This window comes from Oryzias melastigma, linkage group LG3, assembly GCF_002922805.2.
Source record: "Oryzias melastigma strain HK-1 linkage group LG3, ASM292280v2, whole genome shotgun sequence".
In the NCBI taxonomy this organism is placed as follows: Eukaryota; Metazoa; Chordata; class Actinopteri; order Beloniformes; family Adrianichthyidae; genus Oryzias; species Oryzias melastigma.
In genome coordinates this window covers 29888376-29900837 of record NC_050514.1, presented here as the reverse complement: position 1 = coordinate 29900837, position 12462 = coordinate 29888376, and the positions used below count along the sequence as shown (strand labels likewise).

The 12462-nt window shown below is 40.3% G+C and overlaps 1 protein-coding gene across 1 annotated transcript in view; it reads right to left on the bottom strand.

Moving 5' to 3' along the window:
* The window catches only part of sv2ba (synaptic vesicle glycoprotein 2Ba), a 24854-nt gene extending 12392 nt beyond the window's left edge, over positions 1 to 12462 (bottom strand). The window contains exons 1-2 of the mRNA XM_024296416.2: positions 11917 to 12462; positions 7322 to 8041 (exon numbers count right to left, since the gene is read on the bottom strand). Of these exons, the coding sequence (XP_024152184.1) occupies positions 7322 to 7799 (478 nt within the window). The 5' untranslated portion in view covers positions 7800 to 8041; positions 11917 to 12462. The remainder of the gene's footprint in view (positions 1 to 7321; positions 8042 to 11916) is intronic.

Below are 12462 nucleotides of genomic sequence, written 5' to 3'. Positions count from 1 at the left end.
AGTGTTCGGGTTGAGGGCCCCAGAGATTTGGGGGCCGCAACCGAAAAGTTTGCCCCTGGATTTGGGCAAAAAAAAGGACAAACTTGTATGGGACATGCAGATGTACAAAACTTTATTATCATAAAGTGCTCAGTAAGCATGACAAGTCGTAGCTGGTAGATTGAGGTGTGTTATATGCAGTTTTCTTTGATTCGCTCTGAACCGTGCACACTGTGCAAGGAGCCTGTTTGTGCTATTCAAGTGTTAAGTTTGCGCTCTTTGCTTGCAGACCGACTGTTAGAAATTAGGCAATTGTAGTTGCGAACATCCTCTGGCTGTCCTACGTGCACCTACGGGTGCATCCTGTACATGCCGCATCTGCATGCTAACACAAGTGCTGTGCTGCACAAGGGGACAACAACAGCATCACCTGAACGTCATAAGCACAAGCATCTTTTATCAGCCTTACAAATGCTTCACGAAACACTTACCAAACACAAACACAATAATGGAATGTTCCAATTTCATGACGTCACTTAAGGAGGCCGCCCGACCCTCAAAGGAATTTAAGTTGCGGCTGCCTCTCTCTATGACTCTCCACAGGCCTGGACAACCCAAAGACCTGCAGAACTCAAACGGAAGCATGTGTGCACTGAAGACTTCCTGGGGCTTCTGTAAGGTTTGATTTCCAGGATTTGTCGTTCCAAACCAGTGAGTGGATGGATTTGAAGATGATTTGAACTTGTGCTTGGTATCACACCAGTTTTGGGTTTTAGCAAACACACTTGAGCTGTCACTCGCCTCTTTTTCTCTCTCAACTCTTCCACCAAGCCTCCATGTTCACATGTCAAACTTGAAAAAAGGCTACAGAAATGATCCCCATCCGGTTCAGTCAAGTTTAGCAGAAGGATTTGAACAAACCATAATTCCCTCTGGTGTAATTGATCCAGGATTTGTGCATGTTTTGATGTTTAAGTCCATATTTGAAATTCTAGACTTTCCCCTCGAAGAGCAGAGAGACTCCATCTATCCACAAATCAGGTCCCCCAGGACAGGTTGCTACTGTATCATTTCAGTTTTGCACTCAGTATTGTTGTACCCTAAAATAGCCAAAAAAGTACATTTGAACTTGGTAAAATAAGAGAGAATATGGAATGAACAGGTTGTAACGAAACTACTGAAACTGCTTCAGCATCAGCGAGGCAAGTGCAGCAGTGGCGAGCATAACAGCTCTGACTTTATTTCACTGTTTTATAGGGCGGCCGTGGTGCAGCGGTAGGGAGGTCGACTCCTGATCAGAAGTGAGCGAGTTCGACTCCCGCCTTGCCCGCCCATGTGTCGAAGTGTCCTTGGGCAAGACACTGAACCCCGCATTGCCTCTGGTGGTAGGTTGGCGCCAGTGTTTGGCCGCGGAGCCGCCACCAGTGTATGAATGTGTGTGTGAATGACTGTGAAGTGCTTTGGGCCCTCGGAGGAGGGTAGAAAGCGCTATACAAGTATTTATAGTGTCCAACGCTGCACAGCAGCAGCACTCGGGTTCACTCTTCAGGTTCAAATGACCTTGGAAGTTGAGGTAGTGCACCTGGAAAATTATCCAGCGCAATATTTCTCTGGAAACAAATGTAGTTTCTCAAGTTCATCGGACTAAAACAAAACCCAGTTAGAATATTCAGTGAAAAGAGATTTGATTTTTGTCAACTCTTTATATGTGGACGTACGGTTCGTTTCACAAATGAGTGGACGGCTGGTTCCACATGTAGCAGGTTTTAATGGTTTTAATGAAGAACAGCTAAAATTCAACATAGGTAAATCAGGGTCAAACGTTCAGAGGTCAATCACGAGCATGAGACCATCCAAGAAAAGACTAGAATTGTTAGGATCCAGGTGAGGGTCAGGGCAGGTGAGAACCAATCAGAGAATAAGTTGAGTCAGAGAACAGGAGACGAGGTTCAGACAGAAATGCTCAGTAATGCTGGCAGGGTGGTACAAACAATACCTCGCACTGAGTGAAGTGCTAATTGTCCTGTAGGTAATTGGCAATGAAAGTCAGCTCAGCGGCATCTGGGGAGGGTGCGCTGGGGTTGCTGGGAGATGTAGTGTCTTCTGTACTCTGGATTGCTCCCACCAGTGACCAGAGGGGGAGACAGAGCTCTGACTCCTGACGGTTTGGGCCCCCTTTGCATCCCTTTTTGAGTGTCCTCAACTTGTCGTTTTTTGGACGTGCTCGCTGTTCCCATTAAATCATGGGTCCCCAACCCTCGGGATATGGTACAGACGCGGAACCGGTACCTAGCTATGGTACTGGTTCAGGGCCCGGAGGTTTAATGGGAACAGCCGGCACATCAAAAAATGACGAGTTAGGGACACCCAAAATGTCAAAAAGTGTACTTAAACCATAAGTCAATTTATTATGAGTTGGTAGTGAGAATGAAAACGCACAATTTGATTCGATCTCTGTGATGTTTTGTTCCCTTATTTACTTTTGAGGTTTGAATTTCTATCGTAAGACTTTAAATAAACGTCAAAAGAACATGTGTGATAACCTTAAGCACCCTCCCCCTCCACAGCTAAAATCCTTTCGTGCCAAATCTGCTGAATTCTCAGTGTTGGTGAATCATAAATGTGTTCAGCTCGTATCTGCTGGAGCATCTGTTGTTCCCGTCTCTCTTGGTCGAGAACATTGGGATCCACGTCGTCTGCCGAGGTGATCCGACTACCAAGTACAACGGCATTAATAAAAACAGATTTTCTGCTTCATTTGGGAGAAACTGAAGAGATGGACTCCATGTAGGAAGAAGAAGAAAAGATGGTTCCTTAGAGACATTTCCAAAAACCTTCTGTATGACCTTCTGTGCTTCAGCTGCACCTCATTATACAAATGCTCTTAATTAGCTGTTTATTCATTCACTATTTATTAAGAAATTCTTTAAAATTCAACTAAAAATGCTCTTTTTTTCTTTGTTTTCAGCAGATGAACTCCCACTTTTACCTCTAGTCTGCAGATTAAACAGTAAATCTAGCAGTAAATGTTTAGGAGTCTGTCTTCCCTCCAAAAGTCAGGTTGGGATTAAACAGCTTGCCGCTGCCGCCTGTCTGATGAACGGAGCATGAGCGTGCATCAGACACTATCATTCTGCAGATCTACTTCATATTCTCAGCCTGTGATCTCACTCTGCACAAACAGATGCTGCGATTTCATTTTCACCGGCCCGTCCTCCTGCTACCTCAGCCTGTCAGAGGCCTGAAGCGTGTCTGACAGCTCAGCACCGCGCGCTGCAGCCCGCCAGGATCTCTGACTGCTGCAACATGCTCCGTATTAGCCTGGAAACACACTCTGAATACAATTACCACAGGTTCCTCATCAGTCTCTCGCAGGGCTGCGTCCCGGGAGCCCATGTTAAGATGAAATGAGTGATGTGCAATCTGTCACATCGCCTGGCTGCACACGAGGTCTTGGAAATCAGTGGAGTGGCTTTAATTTGCAGTTTAGATTTCTGCGCAGACAGGAGATGGTTTCAAGGTACATTTCAAGCAAATTTCCATCTGTGCTGCAGGAAAATATCTATGTTTTTATTCTTTTGATAATCATTTGAGGTGTCTTTTAAAGAAATGTAACTGGCTTTATTTTCTCAGTTAGGAAAACTCCAGAAATATTCCCTCAAATACAACATTTTACTTCAGCAGCACATCCGTTCCCTGATGAGTTTCTCAACCTTGGGTGAAGATGGAGTTGTAATTCACCCATTGATGACTATAATTAGTACGTTTTGGAGCTTTCCTTGGAGCAACTTGTCTTTTATTGAATAATACTTTTGCAAAACCTAATTTTCTACACGTAATAAATGGAAAATCAGTCTGACTTGTGGTCAGATAGATTTTTTTCCCCTAAATGTTTGCAATTTAAAACCTTTTCCAGATGTCCGCGCTCAACGAGGTAAAAGCTTTTTGTCGTTGAAGTCTGACCGTGCATTCTGATTGTTTTGCACAAACACATGCAGCTGTTCTGGGTCTAAACAACATAAAACTGTTTAGTTTCATGTGTTTAAGCATAACGACAAAAATTTGCATTTCCCACATTTCCTCCAGATATATAAAAAGTGCTCTAAAGGCACAGCATATGGTTGGCTTTTATAAATCTGCATAAATGTGCACATAAATGCATGGAAATATAAAAAAAATGTTTTAATTGGTGGTTTTTGGGTAGAGAACCATAAACAGGAAATGAGTTTTAGAATGAAAATGGTAATAGAAGCTTCAAAACTCAATTACTTTGGTTGTGCAATAAAAAGACAATTTTATAAAGTCGCTAAATAAAAAGTACAAAGCGGTAAAATCATTTATGCTGAAGTTAGCGGGATTTAAATCTCCTGATCAACACCTAATGATCTGCTTAACGGATGGTAGATCATTTTGATGTTCACTAATGAGGCTTTTTGTGTTTAGTAATAGAAAACATGCTAAAAAATGAAGTAAACTGAGCTGAATTCATAAGTAGCAGATTGTTTCATCATCCACAAGAGATTTTAGATTTAAATTCAATTAAGGGGCTTGATTTGGGGGCTTTGGTGGAGTGAGTCATTTTTTATAGAACAAAGAGTTTCATGAGTTTTCTCAAGACAAAAAAAGTATGAATACCTGTTATTTTAAAAACCCAAACAGTTGCAGACGTGAAAAAATAACATAAATGTGTTTTTTTTATTAATTTTTAGAGACTTTTGTTTCAATTTCCGTTTATACTAAAGATAAAAGATTCAAATTTTTGTAAGTTCTTTAATAACTGGAAAAGCTGCATCACCTGTGATAATGCTAGTATAAATGCTAGTGTGAGTCGTTGAAGATGCTGAAGCTTTTTTCCTGAAAATGGTGATGCAATTTACTTTAATTGCTGAAGGGATTCGCTGAAAATGCGAATGCTATTTGCAAAATGTTATATTTGCTAAAAGATTGGAAATTTTGTGCTGAAGTTGACTTAAATTACTTAAAAATGTTGCTGTACAATTGCCTAAAAATCCTCAATCTAAGCCATTTTTGCAAAATATAACATATCATATTTGCAATATAGTATGTTGCTTAAATATGAGCTAAACTCGAAAAGAAATGTGTCACACTGCAAAAACAAAATCTTTAAAAAGTAAAAGACTCTTGTTTCAAGAAGATTTGTTTTATTTTCCATCTTCCATGAAAAATACATTTATTAAGAAAGTTTTTCAATGGCGAAATAATGAGAACATTTGAGAAATCATGTCTGAGTGACTAGATTTTTTTTAAATAAGTATTCTTGGTAAAACCATTTTCTTACCACACTGACAGATTATTTTTTTCAAATTATTTAATGATTTTTTGTCATATTTCCACGGGGACAAATGCACTTTTTTTCATTGCTGCTTTAAATTAGATTTTGACCAAAAAAAAAATCAACATAACTAGTTTCTCAGTAATGTTAAGCAGAAGTTGTAGGGAAATAGTTTAACCACAAAAGACACGATCAAATCTTGAGGTCTCTCCTTGTTTACAAACCCTCCTCCCACCTCTGTGTTTCTGTGTACAGAGATAATGATCCGTTCCAGGTATTGATGGTGAAACAAGAAAAAGACAGCAGGTGTGGGAATTTATGAGAACGTCTAACTTTTCAGACGAGATCCTGTGTTTGAGGAGACGGGTCATCCGTTAGTTTGTTAAAACCGTCTGAGACACGAGAGGAATGGTTGGAAAGAGTTTAAAACACACATGAGCTTTCTGGACCAACAGAGAGTCAGTGGATATAAGTAGGAGTGAGTATTGTGATATGACATGTATCACGATAATGTGTCACAATATATATATATATCTCAAGACAGTATCAGAAACAGTTTTCACTAGTTTTTTAAAGAGTATGACTTAGAAAAAAATTAATAAACTTTTTACAATAATAAAGTGTTGGTGACACTTTAGATGAGGTGCTGCAAAACACTCAAAATAATCTTGACAAAGATAGTTAATACATTTGTTAAGCTTGTAAGCAGTTTATTAATATAGTCTTTGTAGACAATGGCCTCTCTTTAGATATAAATAAATGTATATAAGCACAAGTAAAGCGTGTTAAGAAATCTTATTATAAAGTGTAACCCATGATGCTTTTATTTTGGTAAATTAAGAAATGTTTGTTCTCAAAGAGGACAGTCAACATTGTCTGATTTCAGTATAAGAAAAAAAAGAATACTTTGTTTTTACCATTAAGGTACTATAAGTATGGCGGAAAAAACTGAAAAGTGTTTTTTTATTTTCTACATCGAATCCATACTGTTAAAACGATTTATTTTGGTGCCTCAACAATGCTTGAACAGGTGCTTGCGAAATAAAAACTGATTTTTTTTCTCCAGAAACATTTAAATAAGATTAAAAAGCATGCTCAAAATTGGCCACGAGGCACCAAAATCTCTATTTTTATATTGTACCGGTGTGCCGGCACAAAGGTTCGGTTCCCAACCCAAAACTAAGTTGTGTATATCTTACTGAGCTCATAGCAGATACGGTAACAGTAGCACCAACGACAGAATAATTCAAGACGGCTCTCATGAGATCCTGTTGTTGTGGTGCAGTGTAGAGCTGCTCAAAGAAGCTGAATGGACCACACGTTTTCTTATAAGTAATAAATACTGTCCTGGGAGCATTTTAAATTGATACAAATGAAGTATCGCAATTTTTGATCGTATCGATTTTTTTCCAACACCCCTAATGATAAGTTGTTTGTCGTAAAAAATCTTGAAATTACAACTTTAAAAATGTTACCTTCCATTTCGTACTCTTAAAAAATTCAGGTGAAAATACACAATTTGCACGTTATTCGACTACGGGTGTAAAATTCCAATCATGGATGATGTCATCAGCAGGTGTCACATTTCCCAGCCATTTGACCATGACCATGTGACCAATGTGACCCGAGTGATTGTCAGTGGTGTGAAGTACTTGGGTAAATGAACTTTACTTAAGTATGTCCTCGGATACTTCGTACTTGTACTGACAACAACAATGTACCGTTACTATCACATTGTGATGATAAGTCCACTTTTTTTTAACAAATGAGTGAGACTTTAATGTTCTAATTTTTATGTCTTTTTGTCCATTTTTCACCAAAAGACAACCCATATTCACCCGAAAAGCGTAAGTAGCTATTCTTAGTTTGGTTTAGGGAACTAACGAACTTTTACAAAAAAAAACATGGTTTTCTGGGTGTCATTGAGTCAACACTGATAGAAACTAGATAAAAAATATAAATGTATCTTTAACAGATTGAGAAAATAACTCTTGACAACCTTAATCCTGAGCTGATTTTGTTATATTTTGTATTTTCTCTGCCACTTACCCAGCAGTCCTTTGTCAGCGTTGGATATGCACATGTCCTTCTCTGCACTGGGCAAGACAAAACCCACCACGAAGCCGTCCACGCCATCCGCCATCAGTGCCAGCCCCAGCACGAAGAACAGCATCCACTGAAAGCGTCCGTGACCACAGTCCTCCATGATGGTCTCGTACTGCTCAGGCAGGTTCTCCTCCTCCTCCTCCTGCTGCGCCGCCTGGCGGGCCTTCCTTTTGGCCTCCAAGCGAGCTGCCCGCCGGGCCTCCTTGATCTCATCGGGGTGGGGGATGCCTTGGTACTCCCCTTCATACATCTGGTCATCCTCGTCGGCCCCTTCTGTGGCGTCACTGGCGGCATCGTCGTCCTGTTGGGGGTAGTCTGTCTGGTAAGGGTATCCATCTTGACCTCCTCCGTCTTGGGTGTAGGTGTACTCTCCACCCTCTGTCATCTGCTGGTTCACATTGTTCTGATAGGGGTCATCCATGGTTGGCGGGGGGTGGCTTTGTCGTGTAGCTGAGGTCTGCTGAGGAAGCTCAACTTGTCAGCTATAATGGCATAATCCTCCCAACGAGCCGTGAGCTACTCTCAGCGCTGCGGCAGCCTTCTTGATCCCAGGTGTCAGAGGAAAAGTCGGGTCTTTGCTGGTTCGCTCTCACGTTTAAGGCCTCGGGCGCTGCACTGGTCAACTGTTACCTCCCTTGATGTGCACCGTGCTGCATGCTGAGCCTAAAAAAATAGCTGAATGTTAGCATGAGAGAAAAAGAATACACTGCTGGGACAGTTTGTGGCCTTCAAGACCCAAAGAAGATCCATCCAATCACTGTACAGCAAGACTATAAAGCACATGTGTCAGAGTCAAGGCCCGGGGGCCGGATCTGGCCCCCAAGGGTAATTATATCCGACCCTCCAGATCATTTTATTTTATTGGTATTAATGTTATCTTGCACTCGTTTCTAACTTTGACATAATATATTTCTTGGAGAGTAAAATATTGAAAGTTATTTAAGATTTAAGTTGATTTACTCTGGAAATATATTCCTACCTTTTTATTATTCATAGTTATGTTAAAAAGTTATATTTTTAAAGTTTTAATAATGCAGTTTTAGTTTGCTCAATAAATGTTAAACCTGTTCGGTGTGTTTTTGCGTTTTGTCCCCCTGTGTGATTGAATTTGACACCTCTGCTATGAAGGTTTATGTTTATAGAATGTTATTGTGGCATTTCACCAATCGTGGAGGACACATATACTTGCAGGAGAAAATATGTGAACTATTATGCATAAACTGGACACTATTGTGTGAAACATAGAGCTGGGTGTGGATAAGAATTTACAGAAACGATTCGATTTGATTCACAAGAACCTGGATCGATTAGATTCCAAGTTTTTGCGTTTCTTTCATTCTTAAGTTTACACATTTAGACAAAACTTGCTTAGAAATAAATTAATAATCTACTTTGTGTTTTAAATCTTAAAAGGAGAAGTTCTAACAAAAATGTTCAGATCATTAACGTTGTAAACACTGTCTGCTTCTCCTGGAGGACGTTTCCGTTTGACCACTGGGTGGCAGTAGCACTATAGGATCACACCTTATCCCAGAAGAAGAAGAAAGTATGAGCAAAAAAACAGTGCTTTAGAACCCAAATGGTCACTTAAAAAATATGTCCTTAAAAGAGTTTGAAAAGTTCGTGCCTGTGAGTTAATAAAGATGTTCATTTAGTCAGTGATGTTTATTTAGGTCGAATGAGCGTTAGCATTAGCCGTCCTATGGGAAATTCCTTTAAACGTTAGCATCAAGCTATCAGACTTTATCTTTATGTGCTAAATCGATTTATACTTTCATAAATCAATTATAGACCTATTAAGCTTAAGTTGATTCAAATTGATAAGTTGATGTTATCAATCCAGCCCTAGTTAAGCAGGCAATGTTTTTCTCCATTGTTGTGGTTTGGACTGAGATAAAATAAAAAAAAATAAAAAACTCCCCAAACGGTTCATGTACTTTCTCTTGCAGCTGTATTAAAATAAATATTTACATTTCTGAGTATTTCTTTAATCAAATTGTTGAGAATTTTTTTAAAAAAGTGTTTTTTGTGGGGTTTAGGGGGCGGGGTTGCTCCGCCCACAACTCAGAAGCAAATTTTTTATGAACTTTTGGCATCAAAATACGTCAAAAGTTCATCAAAGGGAGACTTTAAATCACCTTTTTGTTTTTTCAAATAGTTCTTTAACACAAAAAATCTTTAACATACTTTTAATTTTCAACTATTAACACGATCAACGTTATTCCAGTAGATTCTGAAGGAGAAAAGCGGCTCGTCGAGCCGCTTTTCTCCTTCAGACTCTACTGGAATAATGTTGTTCGTGTTAACGGTAGAAAAGTTACAGTAAATCAAAGAAAATAAACACTGGAACTCCAGTTTTGATCTACAAAAGTAGATTATCTAATTGTTTTATATTCCATTTTCTTCCCTTAAAACACATTTTAACGCTATATTTTATTCAATTACAATCATGAAGCACATCAATAGTTTCCATTGAGGAAAAAAAAAGCCTCTAACGCCGGTTTCCCCCTTCCCTGCGGGCTGTTTGTCCTTCTGCACAGGCAGATAATCTCATCGTCTTCTCGCTCAAACGATCCGACGCCATTTTGATCCATCAGCAGCCCCCGCTGTGACGGCGACACGTTCAGATCCCGTTTTTTCTGTTTTTTTTTTAATGCTGCAGCAGTAGAGGCTGAAAGCAGCAAACGGCGCAGATTAAACCCACAGCTCCTCAGCATTGTTGTCACATCAATTACCGTTGGGATTAAACGACTTGTACAGTGAAGTGAAACTGGCACCCCGAGGCCACGTCTTCTGAACATTTGAGATAAGCAACTGATTGAACATTTTTTCCATACCTGGAACACAAGTCAGCAAAGAATGAAGCACGTTTTGGTCTTAAATATCCTGCCTGAGCCCAGTTAATGACCTTTGTTTAATCTAGATGCCACTTTTAATTACTTTTCCCAGTAAAACGTCTCAGTCTGTGTTTTTTCTCCTTCATTTATGCACTTCCTGAATCATTCGGAGGAATTTCCTCTGCAGGAACATTTGCAGTCTTTCTGCTGCAGAGCCTGAATGACAGTCATTTAATCCAGATTAGGACTTCAGATTTTTTTTTTCATTTCGCCCCTGTTGAATCACATTATTGTTTCACTGTGAAAGTCAGAAAGGTGGCTGACAGCAGCGCTGGATTAAGGAGTCTTGATTGAAATGCTTTAATGTATTTGCTGCTCTCTCTTTGTGGCTTTAAAAAAATCTGGCGATGGAGAAACGTGCACAGATCAGGTGATCACAGGAGATCACAGCATTTTTTTTTTTTTTGCATGAATAAAACAAGAGCAGAGGAGGATTATGGGAGGATCGATGCTCGGTCCGGTTCAGGAACCCGGTGCTGCTTTCATCATCGCTCTGCAGCGTCTGTATGGACACAGCTGCCGCTTACATAACAGCTGGACTGGCTTCTCCTCTTCCCCCCTCCTCCCTCCGCTCTCACGGTATTGATCAGCATGTGTGCTCAGATTCAGATGTCAGAACGCCTTTCATGGCGCTGCAGATTTGGAATAGGTCACGATCAGTTTTCCTGTGAGAGCGCCCGAAAGTCAGCAAGTCCCTTTGAAAGAGTGAAGATCAATGTGGGCCAAACGGAGAGGTCGCTCTGACAGATTTTTATTTATTTGTGCGAGGAAAATGTTTCAATTTCACCAGTGACCTTTTTCTCCTCCGATCAGTAGTTGAGTCCATCTCTGCCGTCTCCACTTCATCTAAACCCGTTCTTTGGAGATGAAATGAGGAGACGCTCACTTTTGTCTTCTCATTTCACCTGTTTGGTTTTGTAGATCTCAGCAGGTTTTACGCAATTCTTCTGAAGGTGTCTTTTGATTGCTTTGACCTCTAAAATGTCAATTTTTGCCTTTTACCGTCAGGCCTCTGGAACTTCTGCCCCACCAAACCGTTGATTTCAGTCGAGAACTGGAATAAACTGTCAAATTTTCGCCTGTTTTTACTGAGCACAAAACTTTCACGTTAAGAGTTTTTAGGAACCTAAACTTGGATAGATTGGCATCAAAATGCAGTTATATTTAAACAAAAACGGCAAAAATTGATGTCCGAGCGACAATTTGGAAGTTTTTATCCCATGCAACAGACTGTACAGACCTTGAAAAAAAAAGTTTTTGGGTTATTTGGCCGTTAATTCAGCGGCCTGCAGAAGTTTGAAGATGAGGAGAACCTTTTTTTCTAATAAAAACATTCATCTGTAAACAGCGTCTCTCACAGATATTCAGCCTTGAATGAGATGTTCTCCTTCAGTCAAACTCTGGATAATGTGACCATCAGAAAAATGTGTACCTTTTTTTTATCATTTTAATAAAAGTGTCAGACGTTGACACAATGATTCAGAACCAGTTCGCAGGTTTTGATGGATGCACAGAAATTCATTAAACAACAGAAAGTTGCTTTGCAGAAGGTGACACCAAACATGGCTCCTCAGCCATCATTTCCCTCTCTGCTTCACAAAATGAATCCAACAAAGCCACAAGTTAAAAGTGAAAACTTACCAGAGCGGACGTTCATAATCATGAAAGACTTCTAAAAAAAAGGCATTAGAAAAGAAATCCAAGTAGCATTTTCAAATGTCCGGCGTCTACATGACACTTTATCCCGAGGCCGAGCTGCAGCCAAACCTGAGGGATTAGGACACAGGCTCATGCCCCCCCCATCACTCGCACTCACCACCCCTCCCACACGGACACAACCCCCACTTTCCCCAGCCTCATGGTTCAGTCCTCAGTGCTGACAGCTGACTGCAAACTGCTGTGATTCAACAGGATGTTTTGTCTTCTTGCGATATTCCAGCGGGGGGGTCAGAGGTCACTGTCAGTAGACAGACTCTGGCGGTGTGTTTTCCTTTTCTTTTCTCGTTTCAGCACAGCATACAAGGCCGGTTGAGTGGGGCAGATCCTTGTTGCCATGGAAACTTCATCACTGATGCTCTGCATAAAATGTAAAACATTCCGACCGGAGATCCCAGAGCTTCACTTTGGTTCCTGACCACCTGCAGGTCCTGATGTCCCATTTTTGTCCCATAAACTGAATGGGGACTG